This window comes from Dermatophagoides farinae, chromosome 9 (assembly GCF_024713945.1).
Source record: "Dermatophagoides farinae isolate YC_2012a chromosome 9, ASM2471394v1, whole genome shotgun sequence".
NCBI classification, from domain to species: Eukaryota; Metazoa; Arthropoda; class Arachnida; order Sarcoptiformes; family Pyroglyphidae; genus Dermatophagoides; species Dermatophagoides farinae.
In genome coordinates, this window is record NC_134685.1 from 2659238 (window position 1) to 2686036 (window position 26799).

Below are 26799 nucleotides of genomic sequence, written 5' to 3' on the forward strand. Positions count from 1 at the left end.
GGTCATCATCATCACTTGAATCGAATCGAATTCATTATTTTTCAATTGACAAATTTAATTCAAAAAAAAAAAAAAATTCAATGAAATCCAAACCGAAATTAAATTGGCCAAAAATAGTGGTAGTGGTGGTGGGTGAGTGGAATAGAATCTCATATAAAAAAGAGGTACAAAATGATATGGCTCAAAATAATTGTAGATCAACAACAGCAAAGAGAAAACATTATTACACAGGAAATGGATGCATATCATCATCATCATCATCATCACCAGTATACGATGACGAATCCAACAACAACAACAACAACCATTTTGACCATTGTTTACAAATAAACAAACAAAACCAAAGTGAAACCAGAATATATATTGAGAGAGAGAGAAAAAAAGAGCCTCAATTTAAATGCCTCTGGGTCAAACTTTGTCCGTTTGTTTTTTTTTTTTTTTTTAGTGTAATGTCTTTATGTATACAATATTTGTGTGTGTGTGTTATGTTTACTTTGGTATGAATGACTTTTCCGGAAAGGAAACATACAAATTGGTATATAACAAGATGATAATATGAGATATATGATGATGATAATTGGATAGATGAATAGATGGATGGCCATTCATCACCGAAAAAAAAACCCATTGGATGGAAGCAAGCAAATTAAACAAGAAAATGATGATGATTCAATTTCATCCATGATATGCACACATTACTATTATCTGAACACTAATGTTTTTGGCCAATCACGAGTTTCATTAACAACTGAATTATTCTGGCTATAACCAGTTCCGTTGTAGTTGTAGTCGTGACTGAATCATTCGATTCAACATTATTACCATCATTATCATCATCATCATCATGGTCCATGGTTCGATAATAATTGTAATTGTATGATTGTTGTTGTTGTTGTTGTTGTTGTCGTTGTTTATATGACGAAAGAAATAGATAACGTAATAAAGTCTGTGATCTTAATGCATCAACCATAAATCTGGTCATCGAATCAAGCATGTCACCGGCACTATTCACTAATTTCAATCCTAATGTTGGTTTAGTTAACATTGATGATGTTTGTGGTCGTGTTGGACGTGTCCAGATTCTTTCCCATGGAGAATCTTCATATGTGGCCATACGATATCGGGAAGCAAATTCACTTTCACGCATTACATTGCATACACGTTCCGGATGATTGGTTATGATGGCATCAACGTCCGATCTGATCAGAACAGAATATTCTATTATTACATCGATCGATAATATTGATTAGAATGATTTACCTGAATGCTGTACGAATGTTGACCGTTAGATCGACAGTCCATTGATAGACTTTGCGAATGTAGTTTTTGATAGCAAAAAAAGATGGATTATCACGTCGTTTCACAATCTGTGTGAGTCGGCCCAGATTATAGAATGGTGTCATACAATTGGATCGACCATCACCTTGCCATATATTGACCACCATATCGAGTCTTTTCCACATTGATTCTATGGCAAACAATGGATCATTCATGCCCACATCCCATCCAATTTTGTCGGCAAGCAGAAAGTCACGCCCATGCGATTCAATTTCATTGACAAATCCAAGGACAAAATCATAATCGAACACGTGCGAGATAGAGATAACTGCTCTTAATCGGGAACCATCAGGCGAATTGTCACGTGTTGTCATGTTATAAAGATGAGATAAGAGTAAAGATGCCAATTGCTGTCCGGCCGAGGCTTTTGCTGAATGACTAATTCGTAATAGTTTCAAATCCAAAATGATCAACAATAGTCGCTTGTCGAACACAGGGCTGGAAGGTGTTGTAAGTAAACGAATTCTTTCAAAAAAAATATCGATACGTTCTCGTTCACCGCAACGACGAAAACAATCACAATTTGATTTTCCATGAAATGTGTAAACAGGTGTAGCATTTGATGAAAAATAAACATCCGTTTCAATTGCATTGGCTCCACGATTCAGATAATCATTCAATTCATTTAAACTGTTTACCATATGAGCAATGTTGAAAAATGGACGATTTGTATGATAAAATTTTGGTTTTGGACCCAATGATGGATGTTGTATGGAAACATTATTGTTTGTCGTGTTTTTGGTAGCTAAATAATTGACCATGTTGAACAACATCCATATTAGTAATACATACGGTAAATTTAACATTTTCAAGAGCAAACAATGCTCTAACAATGATGATTAACACACAACTGATCAGCAGATCTAATGATGATAACGGAAAGACCACCAACAACCAATGTGGCAATGAGGAAATGTACACAAACACACGATGATAAAATGTGTTGTTTTTTTTTGATGGCCTTAAGTTGATCACTTAATGAGATGTTGGCTGTATGTTCTCCACTTTTTTTTTCTCTTTTTCTGAGTCTTACTTTACAGATTCTTATAATACTTTTGATCGGTTATCTTGATTCACAACTTTTTTTTTTTTTTATTCGCCAAGCCTAATCGATGTCCAGAAGCAGAATGATGATGATGATGATGATGATGAACATATTACCAATGAAAAAAAACATATGGATGATACTTGAGGATGTTAGCCGATCTAGAGCATCATAAAAATACAATTGGCCATTATTTCATATCTTATTCATCATGATGATTGAATAAAAAAAAAGAGCCAACAAATAAATGAATGAATGAATAAAACCATACTGGTCAGTTGGTCATTTGGTCATCACCACAGATAAACATCACAACACACAATGATGGCCACCCTATGACATAATTTGGCGACAATATCCATTTGTGTGTGTGTGACAATAGTATTCATCTCAATTCTTTTCATCGCCTTTTTTTTCCAATGCCATTCTTTTCAATATCAAACTATTGTATTTTTGAAAATTTTTCCTGTGTGTGTGTGTGTGTGAACAAATGAATGAGAAAGACAGAAGGAGAGAGAGAAACGACAAAACATCCAAGCATAAAGCTAATCTTGATTGTTGATAGCGGTGGGTAGGTATAGTTGGGATGTAGTGTATCCATGGCCATTAATGCATCTGGTGTTTGTCTGTCATACACATATATATTATGATTTATGATGGGATATTGGTACTTGAAGGAATGTTGTTGAATATTTCATGAAATGGTTGATTCATTCATTCAGAAAGAGTGATAGAGAGAGAGAGAGACATTTGATTATGGATTTATCATACGTGAATCATGAATTTTTGATCAACGGGACAGCTAAACAGGAAAAGCCAATTAACAGGGTTAAAATTTCATGCCAACAACAACAACAACAACAAAAAAAATCAATACTTATCTGTAATCGAAATGAGTAAAGTGATGTGGTGGTGGTGGTGTTTGTGTTTTATTCCCTTCTCAATTACACACACACACACACACACACATATATATATTGTGATGTTATGCGCGTATGTTGGATTAATGATGAAACAAACATCCATCCATCCATTCTGGTTATCAAATTTTCTTTTTCTCTCTTTGTTTTTTGTTTTTTTTTCGAAGAGAAATGGGGCAAAACACCACTCATTTCATCAAATATTGATTTGTAAATGAATGAATGAATGAATAAATTGTAATCATTCTTTTCATTTTGGCTTTAATATATATCCAAAACCAATTGGTTTTCTTTTTTTTTTTACCAACTAGATATTTGATTGAAGAAAGAACAAAAAGAAGAAGAAGAAAGAAAAAAAATGGAATAAATTATTTGCCACACATTCGATTTGTTTCATTCACATATATATGATGAATACAGTGTATAAAAAAAAAAAAATCAAATCATCTGATGATGATAGCAATTCGAATCCAATTCATCATAATTCGTCATCATCATCATCATTGAAAATCAAAAAGAGTCAATTCTGAACCAAAAAAAAAAAAAAAAAATTTCTATACTAAATCAAACAAGAGGCTTGGCTTTTTTTACCTTTCATCATTTGTTTTTTTTAGTAATTTGCCATAAACATCATCGTTCAATCTTCATCAATGTCAATTGGCCCATTTGCCCTTTTATTCATTCATTCATTATTCTTTATGTGCGTGTTCAACAATACTTCCTCTCTCTAACTCTCTTGCTCTCCATTTATGATTGGCATTCGGTTAATCATCGATGAATGAATGAATTACATCGAAATAAAATCCGGCTGAATAAGAGGGTTAATCTGATGATGATGATTTAGTTCAAATCAATCAATTAAATCTGATCATCATAAATTGCTGGAAGGTCAATGGAAAAAAAAGACGAAGAAGAAGAATAAATTGGCCGACATTCAATTCATATTTTTATCTTTGCCACTATTTTTTTCCCCCCCGATTGAAATCGACACACACACAGAAACAAAATCGTAACTCTTTTTTTTTCTATCTGTCTATGGCTGGATATAATTATTTTATACTTGCTGGTACCCACAAAACATCAAAATCTGTCCATCATCATCATCATCATCATGTTCAAATCGACAAGCAATATTCACACCACATATAAATATGGGCCCAACGAAAAAAAAACTACAAATTGCTGCTATTTGATTGTTGTTTTTTGTTGTTGTTGTTTTTTTTTGTTGATTCCATCGTATAACAATCAAACAAATCAAGTTAATATATATGATATATAACCAATCTACATTCAAAATTTACTTCCAAATTCATTTATAATAACATGGAAAAAAAATGATAGTAACCGATGGTATAGTAAACAACAACAACATGCCATTCCATTTTCATTTCAGATTCTATTATGCAAATTATTATCTTTTCCATTCCTTTCCAATGAACAACAACAACAACAACAACAATGCACACAGTGATCATCATCATCATCATTCAAATCAATTGGAATTTTTTTTTTCGTTTTCGTTTTCGTTTTTCGCAACAACACACACTAGAATTATTATTATTAAATGAAGAAAAGGGAGACAGTAATAATGATGATCAATGAATGAATACACACACACAGAGAGTGAGAGAGAGAGAGAACATAATGGCCATCATATTTGTTATTTTAATGATTTCATGATGATGATGATGTTCTCAAGCCTGAAGTGATGAAGAGAAAAAAAAATTCTGGCCCAGAATTTGATGTAGCTGTTGTTGGTTGGTTGGTTGGCTCTAACCCTTTTTTTTCTTTATTTGGCCGATTCGATTCAAGTATACTGTATGTGTGTGTGTGTGTGTGTGTGTGTGTATTTCATTCAAATTCACTAATTCATTGAATCAAATCGAACGTGTCTAATATATATATATGATATAAACATAGTGGTTGGGTACCCGTAATAGTATGCCATTGGTGGGTATTTTCATAAAAATTCAATCGATTTCAAACAAAAAAAAAGGACATGGCCATTATCATCATCATCATCATCATCATCGTTTGCATCACAACAATGGCCATTGTTTTCATTTCAATTGAAAACATTATGTAAATGAATTCCATAAAAACATTCCATTACATTGTATATAAATTGTATGCATGTATGTATTCTATTGGTCCAAAGGGTATGGTGGGGAAAAAAAATCAATCAATCCATTCAGTGGAGCTTGAATGATGATGTGTTGAATATAATATAGAGCTAAAGTACCGTTGTGAATGTTTTGTTTTGTTTTTTACCTGATCTTTTTTTTTTTTTTTTTGGTACAGAATTAGGTACAGAATTTTCAAATATAACATTCATATATTTATGATTTTTTTTTTTTTTTTTTTAGAAATACACATGCTACCATCTGTTGACATGAATAATAATAAATCATGTAATAATTGTACGATTCTTCACCACTAGATGGCAAGATGTCTGTATTCATATTCTGATTGAATCGAATGTTTTTTTTTGTTTTTTTTTTTTTTGGCCAGCCAAAATGAAAATGTGATTCGACAAAATCTATCTTTCTATCTTGGTTTTGTATATTCACAAATTGTTTCACATATGTGAGATAATAATCAGAATATGTAATAATTACCATTTATAGACGCAACATCGGTGAGAGAAAATGAAAATGACCAACAACAACAACGAAAATACCATCTTGCCATCATATTAATTATAATCAGTGCAATGGCGAAAGTTGACCAATTAATTCTCGTGGTTAAAAAAAACATAAGAAGAAGAGTGGTCAACACACTCATATGTCTTATTTATCAATGTGATAACCCTGCTTTGATGCTAGTCTTTATTTTTCACAACCCAATGACAATGACAACGATGACAAAAACACTGATGATGCTTTCTCAAAGTCCATGTGTGTTTTTTGTTTTCATTTATTAATCCCGGCAAGATGAAAAATTCTCACAAGCACTTTATAGACCAAAAAAAAAAAAAAAAAAAAAAATTGTCTCTCAGTGTGTATGTATTCATCTGAAATTTTTTTTTCTTCCATCATCACTATGTCATTTGTTTATCTGTGATAAACATTAAAAACTGAAAATAGTGTAGAGAGAATACAGCTTGTCAAATAATGATGATGATGATGATGATGGCCACCTTTATCCAACAACAACAACACATGTTTTTTATTGATCAAAATCTCTAATAAACGTCGTCGGATTCACAGTGTTTGTGTTTGTGAAAAAAAATAAAAAAATTTGAAATCGAAAGGGATGATCCGACATTATGGCCAACAACAACAACAAAAAAAGAGAAAAAGATGAACAATGATGCAAATGATAATGATGATGATGATGGGCCATTATTAAATCCCCCCATGGTGAACATTTTTTAATGATAAGATGTCATAACGACAACACATTTCATATATTGCAACAAATCACAGCATTTCATTCATTCATTCATCCGTTTTTTTCGTTGATACATTTGACAAGTGTTTTTTTTTTCTTTTTTCTTTGAACAAAATGGTATGTATTATCTATATTCAGAAAATGGTGAATGAATGAATGAATGAATAAATAAAAATGTAAGCTGAAACATTTGATTTTTTTTCCATTCATACAAACAAACAAACAAACAAAATGACCATTGATGATGGAAAGTGATGTATGTTTCATTCATCAACGAATAATAAAATGTGTTCTATTATTGTGTTTTGCTTTGCTTTGATCAATGATCAATGTTGATGATCATCACCATTAGTATGGCCCAATTTTTTTTCCGAATAATGATTATCATGTAAGTAAACTAATGAATGTTATATTACACAATTGAATCTAATCGATTTTCATATTCCTACTGAATTTATAGTGCTTTTTATATATGGATAAATATTGATTGATTTTAATTACCGATGACTTATTCAAATGTATAACATATATATGGATGATTGATTCCCGAAATTTCAATTGTGTTTGTATTTGTATTTGTATTTGTGTGTGTGTGTGTCAAACATGTGAATAATCAACCGACCAGCCAGCCAATGAATATCGTATTTGGATTGAATTCCACGATATGGATCTGGAATGCATTTAATTAACCTCATTCAAATGGATCACAAACACAGTAATAATTATCATGAACATGGATATGGTACCCCTTGTTTCATTAAATCTTGGATCGCCCTATTATTCGAATGGAATGGACATTGTGGACAACCTGGCAAGCAATAGAATGAAAAAGAAATTGTGTATAAATTAAAAAAAAAGAGCCAAGAACAGGCTCCGCACACACACACACACACATGCAGCCAACAGAACGGAAAAAGAAGAGAAAACATCGACTTGATCTGTATGTATGTGTGTTTGGTGGCTCATTTCTCATCACCATCATAGTCAGTTCACGACTAGCATTCATACCGAATGGTTGTCAAATGTTATTGTCTCATTGCAAAAAAAAAAAAAAAAATTCCTTGTTGTTCATATCATCGACAAACGACGAATTTGTTGTTTTTCATCATTCAATGTTTTTTTGTTTGTCCGGGTGTGTCCCTTTGTCCTCTGTCTTTTGTCCTTTGTCTTTCTGGTTGATGTTTTTTGTTACTGTGTGTGTGTGTGTAATTAGTTTCTATGGTTCTACACCTTATTCATATGGACGGTTGAATGATCAACCATGTGTATCGAATGAATGAATAAATGAAGAATCTTACCATCATGTTAAACTTTGGACAATGATCAAATGTAAAATGTCTTTTACCATCATCACAACATTGACTTAAGAGACCACATTTCGCTTTTCATTCCTCGAGGCAATGGTCATCATTCACCATTAAACATCTCTATATGCATTTCATTCTTTAATTCTGAGAACGACAATTCATTACAATTCTCATGATTACATGAAATCATCAAACAACGTGTACTAAACAAACCAAAACCATCATTCGAATATATATGTGAATTAAAATTGTCTCGTTGTCATCATCATCATCATCATCATCCTCGTCGTCGTCGTCGTCGTCGTCGTCGTCGTTGTCGTCGTAGCAGTTTGTGTTTTTATTTTCATCTGTAAAATTTCATCTTTTAAGAATACAAACACAATGCTTTTGTCTTATATACATGTGTGTGTGTGTGTATGTGTGTGCGTTGTTTTGAATGCAAAATGCAATACAAAATAAGCATTTGATTTGCATAACAAAACATTTTGTTAAAGTTTATTTTTTTTTCTACTGAATCAATTTTCAACATAAACTTTTGGTGCCCAAATTGACCGACACATACTGAATACAATTGAAATAAGAAAACAACATTGAATTGTCCTTCATTTGTTTGTTTGTTTTAAATGTTGACCACCACCCTGTTGTTATTTGTATTATATTCAATATATATCACATTAACATATTGTTGTATGTAGCCATGATCCTTGGTAGACCAAAAGTTCCAACATGAGAAGAAAAAAAAACAATATTGCCAACGATCATATGATTGTGGCCACTGACAACAACAACAGCGACATACTGATAAGGCGTCTTAATGAATCTGATGATAATGATGACGATGATGGTAGTGGTGGTGGTGCTGGTGGTGATGATGATATTGATGTTGATGTTGATGTTGATGTTGATGTTGAATGGCACCATAAGTCATCATTATCAAATGGATCGATGTACATCTGCAGCCAAATGAATAACATTGACAAGGTCATATTTCAAAGACAATATGTTCCAATGTCTTGGACGATGGTCATCATTATACACCTGTTCTTTTGTTTGTTTTGTATGTTCCATCAACAGATTACGATAGCTTCAGCTTTGATTCATGAACATCATTCATCCACTGTTTCTCCATCACCACCATCATTATCGATTCATGGCCAAACACATTCGCCAACAGCGGCTATCGTTCGTCGTTTGTATTATTCGCCATCAGCATCAGGTCAACAACATCAATCACCAATATCTTCTCGTACCAATCCTTATCGTTCAATGATGCATCTTAGTCATTCTAATAATCATCGTATAGTGTCTACTGCTACAAGAATTGTTGGATCATCATCGAAAGGCGTGGCTAAAGTAACGCCCATATCGATACAGTCACCGACGTTTGATTCTACAATTCGTTTGACTAGTCGTCCGACATCAACGATACTAATGAACGACAATAATAATAAAAATAATCGTTTGTTGCAGAAACCATCCACCTCACTTATACAAATTCTTGAAGCAATGGATTCCAACAATTCAAGCCAAGCATTGACGACCACCACCACCACTACTACCACCACAACTGTGAGTCCGATAATCAATACTATTAATCAGACTAGTCATCGGCATGGTAAATCACTGCAAGAAATAGCTTCAACTTCGACAACAACAACAGCTTCAATTACGACAACAACGAAGACCCTACCACCAATAAACAATAGTAGCCATTACAATGAAAATATCAACAATCTTTGTTTCCTGTCACATGGTGGATCATCGGAAACATTCACTGTCAATGAAGCAGTCGAAATTGATTCTGTAATCGGGACCATCAAGGTATTTCTCTCTATTTTTAAACGAATTCAAACACAATACCTATAATGCTCTACATCATCATCATCATCATCATTGGTGATGATTGGGCCAAATCTCAACATGACGCCTAATCGAATATTTATTGGCTGACCATTGCATGAATGAATGAATGAATGAATTATTGCATTTATTTTTTGCTGATGAATTGAAATCTGCCAAAAATGGTTTATTTTTTTTCTCATTCTCATTTCAATGATGATGATTATGAAATTGTATTGAGTGTTCACACACACACACACACACACACACACAATCATCGGTTGGTCAATCGATTGTATATACAAAAACGGTGGTGCTCTATTGCTCTTTCCAATATATATTATATAACTCCAGTATTTCGCTAACTGTTTCGATTGTTAATCACTACCTACGCCTGCCGCGTGCAATGTCCAGCTACAAACGAATGAAATAGAGAGAGAGAATAGCCGGTCAAAAATCTTTCAGATAGATGATGATGATGACGATGGATGATGGATGAGAAGACGTATTGATGTATTAAAATGTGAAATGCAATGAAAGTCATTCGGTTTTTGATCAAACAGTGGCAGACAATGGCGCCCAACATTTTTTTTTCTTTTTGTCCGATCACATCCATAAATGAGATGCATGTATGTGTGTGTGTGTGCGCATTTTTGATTCGATTCGAATCCAATTAATAATTTTCAATTTATCCAACCTATAGTGGAGATAGTGTGGCATTCACCATCATCATCATCGTCGTCATCGTAATCAAGATGACGATGGCAGCACAATTGATCGATGGATTAATATGTCGATGCCGATGCACACACACATGATGTGGCATGTGTGCTTGTGGTGGTCATTCTGCCCCCGTGTGATTGATCTATTCATCATCAACTTAAGCTTCAAATCTAAACAAAACACACACACACACCACAATCACAATGGTCAATCCATCCATCTAATTGACTTTTAAATGACTCTTGCTTCCTTTTCATACAAAAAGAAAAAATCCCGGTCACAATCAATCTTTAACCAGCTTTATGTGGGTGTTCATTGTGGCTATAGCTCTAGCACCAAGAAAAAAAACCTTCTTTTTGATTTATTGTTCAATCTATCTACCATATACATTGCTGTCCATTGATAAATATCTTCGGATATGAATATTTAGTTGTAGTTTTCTTTATTTTTTTCCATTTCACACACACACACACACACACACACGGTGTTTGATTGTCGTCATTTAATGGGCTTTGAAATTGTTAATTTGTCTCACTGTTTTTAATGTCCAAAACGAAATTTTGTTAATATGATAATCCACACTTTGGCCGTACTGTGTTGCTACAAGACAATTTTAATTGCCCTATTTGTATGGCAATCTAGTTCCAAATGAGTTCTACATAACTGCCGATAGTTTGGACCCTGAACACTTAACACAATACACAGTAGTGATGATGATGATGATGATGATGGCCCAATTCCAACAATTTGATTGCGGTCCATATACATCTGGCATTACGTAACTATTGAGAAAGAGGGAGAGAGAGAGAGCGAAAGAGTGAAAGGAAGAGACGAAAAAAAAAACAAAAGACCAATGACCAATTATTGTGGATTGTGTATGGCAATCCAATTTGTAACAAAAATCCATAAGCTTCTGTTCATGTTGTGTTTTTTTTTCTTCTTTGCTCTATGATCTAACTATATGATTTTTTGCAGCTGTCCCAGTAAAAAAAAACTCCTACACTCTGACACTGGGTGATCACATTGTCTTTACATGGCTACCATCATCATCATCATTATCATTTAGTTGAGCAATTGGCCCAAAACACACAAACAACATTCACGTATGGAATTACAGCCATCCAGATGGCTTCTTTTTTTCTTTTTTTCTGATTAATTGATTGACCATCTTGGCTTCATCATTGATTGAAATGAGAGCAACAAACAACAATGAATATATATGATAAAGGATGTCTGTTCATTCATTAATAATCAAGATTCAAGTAGCCATTATTGTATGTGTTTTTTTTGTTGTTGTTGTTTTTGGTCATCACTATCAAAAAAACAATGGCTGACCGACCCTCGATACCATTGTGTTTGTGAGAGCGAGTGAGAAAGAGAGAAAGAAATAATTGAACAAAGATGTGATCTAAATAGCAAATGCAACTATAGTTAATTGAGTAGCCATTTCATTAATTCTGCCGAATCAATTAAAACAAACAAAAAGAAAAAACAAAGCACTACTATCTATTCTATTCTGATTGAAATTGGTTCAACGATTTTTTTTCTGTTCTGTTATCTATTAATCCTATCGTATAAATTATAATAGATTTATAAACATCAAACATTGTGTTTGATCGGTTGTTGGTTGATAATTTTGTCAACAACAACCGATTGGAAACACAAAATTACATTTGGGGCGATGTGTTCACAAATATAGTGTATGTATGTGTATGTGTATGTGTGTGTGTGAAAGGAAATATTGGGTTCACAAGTGTCATGCACCTATTCCATCCATCCATCGAATGAATTCAATCTTTCTTGCCTGCTCTACATTTAATTAACAGAGGAGACAAGTCATCCAATGAACTTAATGATTGTATGAATGTGTATTTTCGAAATTTGAATATAGTAAAATGAACATACACACACACAACTGACGACTACTGTCGAATATTTGATTTTGAATGGTGGCTGTTTTTTTTTTTGTTTTTTGTTTTTTGTTTTGTTTTGTATGTTGTTCCCATTTGTTCATTTGACAATCATTTACCATTATCATCATCAACTTGTTTCTTTTGTTTTCTTAGCTGGATGTATGTATGTATGTATGTATGGATGGATGGATGGAATTTGATTCGACAAATTCACATTTTATATTCAGAGAAAAAAAAATCCATTGCTATTTGGAATGTTTTTTTTCTTGTTGTTGTTCTAAAATGGCAATCTCATCACTATATATATGTTTACCGCTCGGATTTTATTCAATTTGATTAGGGGCCGATAAACTACCATCACTATTTCCACATTGTCCATTTGCTATCCACGGTTGTTATTGATTTAAACGATTACCGGATTTGAAATTTTTTTTTTGTTTGATTGATGCAATTTATAGCTGATGCTCATCATCATCATCATCATCAGTAATGGACAATTGTGTTTAATTCAATTGCTAGAAATATTTGTGGTGTTTATTATTATCGTGCTTTGCATACTAAATGGCATACTAGAAACAAAAAAAATAAGATGAACAACAACATTGAGTGATTGAGTTCATATTGAAGCCCACTGCCATATGTAATAGTATTGGTATTTGGTATGGTATGATTCGGTGACGGTTCGATGAATCGATTGATGGATTAAATTCAATATATGTAACGCACACACACACACACTATACTACGAAGAAGAAAAATAGAGAGAGAGAGATCTAAGTTTAATTAACAGATTTTTCCATCCATTGTGTGTGTGTGTATGTCGCATTTATGTGTGTGTGTCGATAAGTAACGAACAAAGATAAATCAATTGATTTTCAATGTTCAAATGAGAAAAAAAAACAAGACAGAAAGTTAAGACATAAGATAGTGTGATTGTCTAATGTGATATAGTCATATAGTCATGTATTATATAATAATAATAATAAATGAAGATGATCCATTTTCAATCATCATCATCATCATCACCATTATTATTCAATTCAGCTTCATTTTCAAGAGACTGGTAGCGATCGAACGCTTCATTGCCATTGTTTTTTTTGATTACAAAAAAAATGGTGGTGGTTGTGGCGGTGGTGTTGGTGGTGATGGTGACCAAATTCAATTTTTTTTCCTATTTTCAATCAAGCAAAAATACACCAAACAACAACAATGGCAGTGACAAGCATTCACAGTGCAGTGATGCCACATGATGATGAGATATTTTTTTTTTATTTTTGCTTCAATCAATAATTGAATCAAGCACCTGTGGATTCATTACCCTTTATATATAAAAATTTGTGACATATGGTCATTCATACATTACATGATCATCTCATGATAATCATCATCATGATTATGATAAGCTAGCAAACGAAATGATCCTACATCGATCGCGATTGATTGATCATTAGAGATATCATTTGATGGCAACAATAACAACAACAACAACAACAAAAAGGCAGACAGATTTTTAAAACGAGCTTATTTATCTATTTATAGATTAAAAATTTCCGTTGATTATATGATGATGATGATGATGATGATGGTCATAATAACAATGTTCATTCTAAATCATTTTCGCTTTCATTGATTTCCTTTGGTTCTCATTGTTGACAAATGTTATCATGCTGAGCTATATTGATTATATATAGCTATATTGATGATGACCATTATTATTACTAGATCGATATATGTTCCATGATCATGATCATATAATTCATATGGAGCAATCGATAACACTATCAACAACATAACATGGCTCCATTATTAGCTATCCATGATGTTCATCATGATCAACTACTAACGGGTTGTTTATCATCATGTTGGATTGGAATCGTGCAGGCGCCAACAATCTATGTTGACCAGTGTATGTCCAGGTAAATTGATTGCATCAGCATCAGCATTAAACAAGAGAAGAGAGATGAAAATTAAGAGAGAATAAGAGAGAGAGAGAGAGAGAGGTGAAAATTCAATTTAAGAAAGTCATGAGCTAAAATGACAATTCGTGATTCACCAGACACGATGATGTTTTTTTTTTGTTTCGAGTCCAAAGCGAATCAAATGTTGAATGAGTGAGAGTGCAATGAGAAAATTCAAAAAAAAAGATGAAAGCTATGATTAGTTAACTCATACCTGCCATATCTTTGGCTATACTTAGATGAAAGATGTTGATGATGTTGGCCCCCATACCAAATGCCAAAATACGATCGTGCTGACCATTCATGATGATGATGATGATGATACTAAATGTGTGTGTGTGTTATGTGTACAGCCATCCAAAATACCACCACCACCACCACCATTTACATTGATCCATACATTGTCATGTCAAATATGAAAATACTTATCTTACAAGCAAAGCGATATATTGCAATTATTGATCCAAAACAAAATAGCAACAACATGCTTTTTTAACCGGTATATATATACTATGATTATTAACGAATAAATCGTGGCTGATTGAATGACTGACTGGCTGGCTGGCTGGATATCGTTGTTGGTGGATATTGCTTATTAGTAATTCGATTGATTTTTATTTTAACACTGAATATATCTGGAACATAGAATTTTGCACCATGTTTCCTTTTTTTTCTCTAAATATAGCGCACATTTATTGTATATATGGCCATTATGGTCACACATCACATACATCACACATTTTACTAAATGACCATTTTTTTTTAATGATATAATGATTGTTTATTATGATACATACTTACGTTATGCCCCCTGATGATCAATTCTTTTTTTTTTGTTTTTTGTTTTTTGTTTTGTAAAAAGAGAAAGTGTAATAAGATGTTGATATGATATGATATGATATGATGATATAACTGGAATCTTCCGGGTGGTGGTTCAACATTTTTCTTATCTCTCTAATCTATGATGCTATCAGCCAGTAAAATAGTTCACGATTTTACCTATTGTGTTTGTGTGTGTCGAGTATATTGTTCCATATGGATTTTGGTTGCATGTGTGTGTGGTGTGGTGTACTTTGGCTCTCTGATTACCTCGATTCCGTTATCCACAATTGTGTGTGTGTGTGTGTGTGTGTGTGTGGTCATGACGTCAATTTAAATGATAATTACGCCATAGCCACACAAGAATAGTGCACGATCAAGCTTAATTAATCCAAATGATGTTGTCATATATATTGATTGGATGATTTTATCATTAGTAAAGATAATTGAGATTGTAGATTCAATCATGATGTAATTTTATTTGGCCAAATTTTTTTTTCATATACTGAATGAATGAATCTAAATAGAGCAGCCATTTTAAAATGGTTATAATTGCTCATTTATTTTTTTTTTTTTTTGCCAACAACGGTGATTACACAATAAATGAATGATGATTATAGCACGCGTTCCCAACAAAAAAAAAAAACATGATCAACACTGAGGAAATGACCGAAACAAATTAGAAGTCCTGGTAACATATAAGAAAGAGTTGATGGTGATCATTTACTTATTGTGTGTGTGTGGACTACAATTGCTCTCGATATTCAAGCCATCATTAGTTACAATGATTTTTATAGGCTATTCGCTTGCCAAACATTTATCACGTTCACACGACGACGACTGTTGTTCGTTGGGCCGATTTCATTCAATTGTCGATTGTTGTTGTTGTTGTTGGGCCATGCCATACCGATGATGATGATGTTTATTATGATGATCATTATTCCCAATCAATTATTATTCAGTCCAGGAACTACTACTACTACTACTACTACTATAACTACTATTAAAATGGCCGGAAGAAATGCAAATGTTTAAATTCAAAATTGTTTTTCATGGCAATGTTACGATTGTTGAATAGAAATTGTTTGGTCTTTATGTTTTGATCGGAATTTGGATCAAATCGAACTCTGTGTGTGTGTGTGTGTGTGTATTATTCACACACAAAAAAAAATGATTTATAATTGAAATTGAATGGAAGCAACAAGTAGCAACTACTATAGTAGTGGAAACGTGTTGGTCAACATACACACACAGGAGTCCATTGTGGATGATGATGGTAAGATGGCCAAATTGACACAAGTCACATTATCATTGCTTCTGCATTGACGTTGTATTGTATCAATTATTTGTGGACCCATGTAGAGTGTTTGAATAGGTCACGTTGTTATATTATCAAATGCTAGATTCTGATTCGAAAATAACCACATATTTTTCATTGAATGAAATGGAATGAAAATGGAATGAAATGAAATGAAAAAAATGATGATGGCACTGCAATGGATATGAAAGGCCAATAATAATAATAATAAATAATAGCAATAGCACATCCATAATGAAATATTGATCGAATCAATCGATTTGGCTTTTCACAATTGAATTTTTTTTTCATCAATAAATAATAAATATAATGGCCCATCTCCATTCTCGATATGATTATGATGATGATGATGATCCATCCATCCATCCATCTATCCATCCATTCATTCATTCATTCATTCATCCAAGTCATCTGTGGTTATTATTATCTCCAATCAATCAATAATAATACTATATAGATGGATAGATGATTTGGCCATATACTTACTTACTTACTTACTTACAGTCAAACTAATAGTATTGCTTTTTCAATCACAACCAAAAAAAAAAAAAAAAAAAATTATTATTAAATCAATCATCATACTATTGAGCATCATCATCATGGCCATCATCATTAACTCGTGGATGACCAGATTTAGGCACTGAATCCAGTACATTTGACAAACCCTATTTTGCTTGTGTATGTGTGTGTGTGTCAAAATAATAATCGAATTGATTACTATATATATAATGAACACCATTACACATTGAACATTTTTTTTGGCTATTGTCATCTGAATTGGCACACAGTCAGTAAGTTATTTCAATTTTTTTTTTATTTTTAAACCACCACAACACATATATATTGTTTGTCCTGTATATTTCATTAGTGATGCATTTTTTCTTTATCTATATGATTATGTCAATTACGTTATCTTCAACAACTTTATTCAATCCAAGGTGTGTATGTGTGTCTGTGTTTGTGTTTGTAGTGTTGTTGACATTTTAATTTTTGAAATTGTTTGTCCACCCATTTTTAAGATGATGATGATGATGATGATAAATGCGACAATTTTTGTTTTTCATTTTTGCTTGAATCAACATGTTTATTTGTCAACTACTACTGCTACTACTACTACTACTGCTGCTAGTGATGAATAAAAGAGAAAGTTGTAAATGACCCATCTAGATAAAGATTGAATTGATTCAATCAGTAGTTGAGGGAAGGAGTGAATGATCACATCGATTAAAGACAAAAATTTTTTATTTTTTGAAATGTTGAAAATGTTTTCAACACACACACACACACACACAAAAACACGATTTAATCATGACCAGATTGAATTGCATACTGTAAACAAACAAGAAATGAATGTAATGCTCGTGCTGGATAATTATAGCTTATATAATATCACATGATGATGATGACGATGAAATGTTGTTGATCCATGAGCAAAATGTTCGAAATTTTAATAATGTTTATTTGTTTGGAAAATTGAAATTTTTTTTTTCATTTTCCAGTAAAAAAAAAATAAAAATCAAATGAAAACTGTGAATGATCATAATAATGGCCATTATTATAATAATCATCATTAGTTAGAGCGCCTATGGCTACCCAATTTTTTTTTTCCAATTGTTGTTGGTTATTCTGGTATGTTTGGGCGGATAATGTTAATGATGGATCGATGTTGATCAAATGATGTGTATATACAGGCCAGGTCAATAAAATAGCTAAAGAATGTGATTGCAATGAATATGACATTTCAATCTGATGATGATGACGATGATGATAATCTTTTGCTCTAAATAGTCTAGATTCATTCAGCCAAATGGATCTTTTGTCCATTTATTTATTGTGCTGTGTGAAATGACGACCTTCATATATAATCATCATCATCAAGCCAAGTAAGAGGTATTTGTCATTGTTTGTTTTCTTTTTTGTTTATGTCTATTAATCACAAATATCAATGCCACCATTGTTCAAAAAAAAAATGGCCAGTCGATTTGGGTTTCTTTTACCCGACGATGACGATGCTTTTTTTCCTGTGATCAGATGAAATAAGAGATGCTGCATGTTTTGATGGATGGTTTGTAGCAATAAAATGAAATGAAATGAAATGAATTGCACTGGTTAAGCCGTTTGTTAATGTTTGATTTATTTATCCTTAAATATCTAAATGCTAAAGAGGATCATTTGCTCATTCATATAAATATATCTAGGTTGTCACTGTTTTTTTTTCATTCTTAATTCTTTTTTTTTAACAACCAGATTCATTGGCCCTCCCCCCCCCCCCCAAAAAATGATCCGATTAGATAGAAATGATGGTGGGTGTTTATATATATTACCAGATAGTTAAATCGATAATGGTGTTGTGTTTGGTCATTGATTGATTGATAATGAATGGAAATAAATTAAAAAAAAAATGGAAACATTGTGTGTTGTCATTTGAATGTGAATGATAATAAAATTGATTGATATTGATGATAATGTTAGTGAATGTTTTCTAAATGGATTCAATTCATTTGGTTGACATATCCACTTGTCAACTTGTTTTTTTTCATATATTTATATCGATAATGATTGATGCTGATTTTGTGATTGTATTGTTGACCATCTCATCATCACATCCTATCATTATCATCATCATTATAGATGGATGGACAAGTTGGCCAAAAAAAAAGTGTGAAACTGTGTGTGTGTGTGTAGATTATTACACACACATACAGTCATATTAAATGGGTCAATATAAATCTATTACATATGTGTGATTGAAATAATAATGGATCGATTTTTAATTCAATAAGCAAAAAATCATCATCATTAATGATTACTATGCTGTGATCATCATCCTACGCATCATTGAATCTATATCCATCGATTATGGTCATTACTAATGAATTGGCATATATACTCTATATATATATAAAATGATTGCCAAGAACAACAACAACAACAACAACAAAAAAACATTGACCGATTATGAATTTATTTGGTGGATAATCATGGAAAATTATTTTTTTTTGTTGTTGTTGTTGTTGTTCAATGCCGCATCATCATCATCATATATGATTACCCTCAACATTTTTATAACAACAAACAACAATGGTTCATCATCACTGATTATCAATTGAATGGCAATGTTATTTGATGATGATGATGACAAAAACGATCCAAATTTTCTACAATAGATTTGGAATGATTATGATTATCATCATCATATATATATCTACTAAAACTTTCAATGGTCAACATAAATTCAAATCGACAGCAGCAGCAGCAACAAAAATCATGAATGGCGCCGTTTTGTTATAACAACAATGGTTCCTTTTCAATTTCACAAGCCACACCGAAAAAAAAGAGACTGAGAGACTGAGACTGAGAGAGAGAGGACATTAGAAAAACGATGATGACGAGCAGCAATCTATTCATTCATTTGAGAACAATTTAGTGGTAGTAGTGATAAACGTTCATTTTGCTTATGTTGTTGTTCGAACAAACGACGATGACCGATCATCATCATCATCGTCATCGTCATCATCATTGCTATGATGATCATTCGTAATCATTATTGCCATGATGGGCTATTTATGCGAATATAAACAACAACAACAACAACAATCATTGTGACCATCATCATCATCATCATCATCATTGTTGTGATAAATAAATCATCACTATCTTTGACCACTATTTTTTTTTTTTTTTTTTTTTTTTTTTTTTTGGTGTTCCAATGCACACGCCAAAAAACATTGTTTTTACGAGTGTGTGTGTGTGGCCCTTTCTTCTTTTTTGTTGTTTTTTTTGTTGTAATATCCACTTTGTCTCTATTGTATTTTGGAATGGGCCATCCTTTTTTATTTTATTTTATTTTTTATTTGGCTTCTGTATTCTGAGATAATCATATAGCATATATGATGATTATCATTATTTTGACTAATAATTAATAATTCATTTGTTCAATGGACGTTTATTTTTTTGTCTGTTTGTTTGTTTACCTGGCCCAATTCGTTTCAATATTCTTATTAGCAGCGAGCGACAATCTTTTGAGAAGCTTAATAGTAGCAGCCACATTTGTGTGTATTAATTGCAATTCCTATGTAATACGGATTCTACACACACACACAAACACACACAATGGCCAAACAAACCGATTATTCTAAAGTCAAATAGACAGAGAGATACATTGCCCATTCATAATAATAATAGTCCATTCTGCCTTATAATCATTGTGTTTTGTTTTGTTTTGTTTGTTTTTTGTAAAGGAAATGAATTTTGTTTTGAAACTAGGGCAGCCAAGTTGCTTTTTACATATATATCTACGAAACAAAAAAAAATGAAGGGACCAACCTTACAAGGTAAACATTTTTGTATGTATAAGACACACAATAAGACAATGATGACCAGAAACAGGAAACCTGTTGCTTTTGCAACAAAAAAAAAAAAAAAAAAAAGTTTGTTTAACCCCAACAAAACACACACACACACACACACACACAAAGATTTCGATCCAAAATCAAACCCACGAGCCTACGAACAATATATATATTGGAATTGAATTGAATATAAAATTGGTATATATTGTGCCAAAAATATTCAATTTTTTGCAATGTCGGTGGCCATCCGTAAAATGATTGAAAATCAATGTTGCGAAACAAAATACATAATTTGTTCAAACTAATAAAATAATAATAAAATAAATATATTGGGTTCATTTAGTTTCGATTCAATGCATCATCATCATCATCGATTGGTCATTGGATGGAAAGCCATCAGCCACAGTAAATCACGAATCTTGATCATCTCCTTTGATTATATATATATAACCCGGTGATTTCATTTCATTTGTTCTGCTCGATCAGTTCACTATATAATCACAGACACACACACAAACACAAACATTGACCAATGCAGTAGTGATTCAATTATCGTCGTTCTCTCTCTCTATTTTTTTTTTTTGTCAATTTTGTATCCAAAAAATGAAAAAAAATGTGGCCCGATTGTATTCACACAAATGAATGAATCGTTCCACTTTGTTCAAAAGCTCCCATCGTTGTCCATCAGACAAATGTTGTGGTTCAAATTGAATTAACTTTTGCGTTTGTATTTAACAACAACAACAACAACATTACATGACACATCATGATGATGATTATGATGGACAAGAAAATAAATTGAAAAAAAAATTTTCCACTCATAACATAGAAATTGCCGCGCAAACAAGGCACAAAATTGTTCGTCCGTTCAAAAATGAATGAATGAATGAATTTAAATCAAATTTCACGAATTTCAACACACACAAACGCACAAACTAAACACTTGGACACGGAATGATTGGATTCGGATTCGAATTTCAAACTAATTTCAAATTCTCCCATCATTTTTTTTTTCATTTGAAAATGTGCAATTGGCAAATGACCATTTCATTCACTATTTTAACCTCGATGACAGCACAGCAAAACACACACACACATACACACGACACGACATTTGATTATGGTCACCTCAATGTGTTCATTGTTTTTGTTTTTTGTTGTTGTGTCCATTACTCAAACTGAATGACGATGAGATGATGATGAGAATCATGCGATCGATTATTTGTTGTGATGATGATGATGATATGGCCAATCATCATGATCATTGATTACATCACACATATCATCAGACAACCCTTCTTCTTCTTCAACACAAAATTCCGTTTCTTCATATTCATTCATTCATTCACACAATCAATCAATCAATCAATCAATCGATTGATTGTTTGTTTGATTGACACAATGATTGCGGATGCACATAAAGGTCATCTTATCTTACCCATCATTCACTAATTTTCTGTGCGTGTGTTTGTATTCATTCATTCATTCTTTTTTCTTATCTACCGATGAAAATTGGATTGAAATGTCATTGTCTCTTTTTGTCAAATTTTAGAATATTTGGATCCAAGTTGACTTTTTTTTTTCTTTTCGTACATAGCCGGTTTTGTATATTCATTATATATACACTGTCATTATCATTGAGCCATGAAAACGGTGTCCATCAACGGTTAGTTTAAGGGGAGAAGGTCCATTCGTGTTATCATTCAGAGCATGCAGAAGTAAAATGCAATGTTCACATTGATCGATGATGATGATGATGATGGCTTAGCTATGCTTCATTAATATTATCATCATCATTCTATAATAATAATAATAATCACTGCAACAAGTAAACAAACAAACTAACTAACTAACCAACAAACTAACCAACCAACCAACATAGATTGAGATAGATTGAATTGATCGTTCAACCTTATCATACACAAGGTCTAGGTGATGAAAAAAAAAGAAGAAGAAGAAGAATCATGAGAAACAAACATTCATATATAGAGAGAGACAATGAATGAATGAAAAAATCATCAATCCATTTGACTAATTGCTTTTTTTTTGCTTTGTTTTATTTTATTTTTTTTGTTATTGTTTCTTAATACAGGTGATTGGCGATGCTACAGACAATGGAGATATTGAGCTTTCTATAATTGATGACAATGTTAATAATGATGATGGTGATGATGTTGTTGTTAATAATTCAACCGATCAATCCAGTATTCCTATTAGAATTGAACCTGGAACTAAAAAATTGATTTTAGTACGAAAATTAGACAAAGAAAGTGTGGAAGGAGAATCCAGTGTCACCATTGCTATACGATGTAGACCGAAACGATTGTTATTGGATAAAAGGAAATTGGCCAGAAAATTATCGTCAAATGATCAACATGAATCCAATTGGAATCGTGTTGAAAAACGAATTGCCACCGATGAATCGATTGATCAATCATATTTGGCATACGATACGATTACCGATACTACCAGTGATGATGACATTATTATTCCGATCAGAATTCTGGTCACTGACGCTAATGATAATAAACCAGAATGGCAAGGCAACGTTCCGTACTCGGTTAACATAAGTGAAATGTCATCGCCTGGTTCTGTCGTGTTAACTGGCATTAGGGCCATTGATAACGATCAACTTGGTCCATATTCGACGGTTGAATATTACGTTGAGCCTGGTCCATATTCTCATCTGCTTCGATTTGCTTCACCGTTGGAAGGAACGTTGCTTTTGGCTGCTCAACTCGATTATGAAACACTGCCTAAATTCTGGGTGTCGATTCGTGCTCAGGATCAAGGAAATCCACCAAACACGGCCGTTACAAAAGTGAACGTTCAAGTGATTGATGCTGACGATCAGAATCCACGATTCGAAGTGGACAAATACACTGCCATATTGGGTGAAGGACAAATAACGGCACATCCGCTTCAAGTGAAACCAAAACCAATACGAGCTGAAGATCCTGACCGAGCGATACAATCACAGATTGTTTACGAATTCAACTCGAAAGATGAAGATAGTCGTGAGAATGCTTATTTCAAAATCAACGCTCAGACTGGCCAAGTTAGTTTGAAACGTCCGTTGCATTCGTCAGTAGCACTACCAATCACGTTGGTCATCCGTGCGACTCAGCTGGATAATCGTGATCGTTACGCTTTGACCACATTGACCATAGTGAGTAAACGAGATCAAGTGATGCCTGAATTGCGTTTCTTGCATAGCAATTATTCGACATCACTTTTGGAGAGCACACCACCAGGCCAGGTGGTTTTGACCGTTCAAAGTAGTCGACCATCCAGTACTTCCAACCAACCATTACGATTTCAGATTCTCGATGATGAACATGGCTATTTTAGTATCAAAAACAGTGGTGAGATTGTCGTCAATCGAATGCTCGATTATGAAAAACATCATCGATATTCGTTCCGCGTGATGGTTACCGATGGTCTTCAAACCGACCTTGCACGTGTAACAATTGACATAATCAACGTGAACGAACATGACCCAGTGTTTGGTCAATCGACTTATGTGTTTCATGTGAATGAAGCTCGTCTTCGATCATCACCAGTGATTGGCCAGATGCAAGCCACTGATGCCGATGATGGTGACCGTGTCCAATTATCATTGTCTGGACCACATGCTGCAGCATTTGCTTTATCCGCTGATGGCACATTACGACTTCGAAGTCTTCGTTTGGTCAACACAACCGAATGTCATATGATTGCTACAGCCACCGATAGTGGAAAACCATCACGAAGTTCTTCTGCTTCAGTGGTGGTCAAATTTGCTTCTGCATTATTAAAATCATTGGCTGGAAGAACATTAGAATCATTGTTATTTGAATTGGAGCATCAGACTGATCTGTCATCATCGCCAGCCATATCACCTACTGCCGTCGATATTCTTCAACATTCATCGGCCAACATATTCTCGGCATCCACAAATTCAACTGCCCTCGTATTGGTGATAGTATTGGGTGTTTTGCTTGGCACATTATTTATAATAATCGTGGCTCTTACATTGCACGTACTAAAGAATCGAAAATATGAATCACGACGATCATCAAATTGTTCGCCAGTCACGTTACACCAACGTCACCATATTAGTTCATCTTCTGCATCAAGTGCATCCTCTTCATCGTCGTCGTCGGATTTATCGTTATCCGGTGGTCACCACCACCATCATCATCATCATCATCCTCACCACGCTAATCACCAGCACATTCAACACCAGCATCATTGGCCAACCAAAGATGATTCGCCTGAACGGTTGTTTTCGGCAAACAAATCACTGTTTCAACCCACTGCCGTATCAATGGTCCGTTCGAACAAAATTGTTCCATTAGATTCTAATACTAGTAACAACGATGAGTATACAGAAGATATTGATAGTAATGCGAAAAAATTGCTTGAAAACCTCAGCCCTGTTAAACGATCCTTGACGACGACGACGACGACAACCATGCCCAACAGTAATAGCTCAATCGAACAACCAGATAGTGCCATTTCATCCGACATTTCCTGTCAATGGTCAGACAGCCATAAGATTAGCACTCATTCTTCTCAAGCCAATAATTCTCGTTCGCAGTCGGAATTTAATTCCGATTCTGCCCATTCTGATATAAACATCAATCCGATTAGTACATGCAGTCCGACTCCCGATTCTAATGCATCGCGTATAAGCGTAATTCGGTGGCCACAAGGTTCTATACCTAGAAGGGTGAAGAAATTAACCTGGAAAGATGAACAACGCAATAACCATCTGGATCAGCTGTACACTAGCAATTCAATCGTACAAGCACAGGTATGTCATATTTACTAATATTTCATTTATATCCATTAAAAATTCACAAAATATTTTTTTACACAGATTCCAGTCAAAGCAACCAAAACGAAAACATTAAGCGGTCATCTACTGACCGGTACGACATCATTGGCTACACCACCTTTAATGAATGGACATGGTCATTACCATCTACAACATCATCATACGGGCAGTAATAGCAGTAGCAGCGGAAGTTCAGCAATAGCTTCAACAACCACAACGATACGACATCATCAAACACCTCATTATCCTATGGCTACAGCATCATTGGCCATTGTGGACAAATCAACAACAGGGACACAGTTCAAACAGCAGCAGCAGCAGCAGCAGCCAAACGATCCAACAGCTTTGCCCGATTTAACTGTCTATTTCTAGTTTGGTCATTCTTTCACTCAATTCATTTGTTCATTCATTCATTAATTCATTCATTCATCTTGTTGTGATATTTATTATTCCATTTTATACAAATTCCACTTCATCGGGCAATCAAAATCTATCATTATGATTTAGCCCAAGCCTTAGCACATACACATACACATACACACACACACACACACACACATATGCAATACAATGCTCTTTGTACATAACATTTTTATCATCATCATAAATTCACAGTAATAAAGTTACCATTTTTTTTTCCAAAACACACACATATTTAAAAAGTATATGCAAGTGAAAAAAAAGTGCAATGCCCTACCATCATCAAAAGATTTAAATAATTAATTACATATAGTGATATTACGTGAATCCTGGGAGTCATGAGAATTAATTAGCCTGTTCCATTTATTCAGGTAATCATAAAATCCGGAAATCTGTAAATTATAGCCAGGAATCACTGCTTTTCTCGGTGATTCAATGATTCCTGTTCTGTTGTTGGCACATTCTTGACACGTCGTCGTCGTATGGTCATCAACATTATCATCATCATCATCATCATCATCATCACTATTTATAACCAGGCAATAATTTGGTACTACCATTGTTTTTGTTTCATTTGATCCAAAAAAAAAAATAAAAGAAAAGAAAATTTCATGATGAATTTTTTTTACTAT

The 26799-nt window shown here is 33.4% G+C and overlaps 2 protein-coding genes across 4 annotated transcripts; one reads left to right on the top strand and one right to left on the bottom strand.

Moving 5' to 3' along the window:
* Positions 1-67: 67 nt before the first annotated feature.
* LOC124497848 (dermonecrotic toxin LafSicTox-betaIE1) lies at positions 68-2621 on the bottom strand. Its single transcript, XM_047061526.2, has 2 exons — positions 1261-2621; positions 68-1199 (listed from the first exon to the last, which is right to left on the bottom strand). The coding sequence occupies exons 1-2, from the start codon at positions 2142-2144 to the stop codon at positions 713-715; spliced, it is 1371 nt and encodes a 456-aa protein (XP_046917482.2). The 5' UTR covers positions 2145-2621; the 3' UTR covers positions 68-712.
* Positions 2622-6327: 3706 nt separating this feature from the next.
* On the top strand, positions 6328-26395 carry Cad96Cb (protocadherin Fat 4-like Cad96Ca). Of its 3 annotated transcripts, XM_075734155.1 has the most exons (6): positions 6328-6813; positions 7049-7084; positions 7157-7214; positions 7987-9824; positions 23018-25723; positions 25790-26395. In XM_075734155.1, the coding sequence occupies exons 4-6, from the start codon at positions 8730-8732 to the stop codon at positions 26117-26119; spliced, it is 4131 nt and encodes a 1376-aa protein (XP_075590270.1). In that variant the 5' UTR covers positions 6328-6813; positions 7049-7084; positions 7157-7214; positions 7987-8729; the 3' UTR covers positions 26120-26395. The 3 variants fall into 3 exon arrangements, with proteins under 3 accessions (XP_075590270.1, XP_075590269.1, XP_046917479.2); XM_075734154.1 differs by having other exon boundaries at positions 6949-7084; positions 7157-9824; XM_047061523.2 differs by lacking the exon at positions 6328-6813 and having other exon boundaries at positions 6889-7084; positions 7157-9824.
* Positions 26396-26799: the final 404 nt, after the last annotated feature.

Bases quoted from the DNA above. Each gene is read 5' to 3' on its own strand.
- Cad96Cb (XM_075734154.1), top strand. From the start codon at position 8,730: ATGAGAAGAAAAAAAAACAATATTGCCAACGATCATATGATTGTGGCC. The intron at 9,825-23,017 runs GTATTTCTCTCT...TTCTTAATACAG, and splicing joins CTGTAATCGGGACCATCAAG to GTGATTGGCGATGCTACAGA. The intron at 25,724-25,789 runs GTATGTCATATT...TTTTTTACACAG, and splicing joins ATTCAATCGTACAAGCACAG to ATTCCAGTCAAAGCAACCAA.
- LOC124497848 (XM_047061526.2), bottom strand. From the start codon at position 2,144: ATGTTAAATTTACCGTATGTATTACTAATATGGATGTTGTTCAACATG. The intron at 1,200-1,260 runs GTAAATCATTCT...TGTTCTGATCAG, and splicing joins AACATTCGTACAGCATTCAG to ATCGGACGTTGATGCCATCA.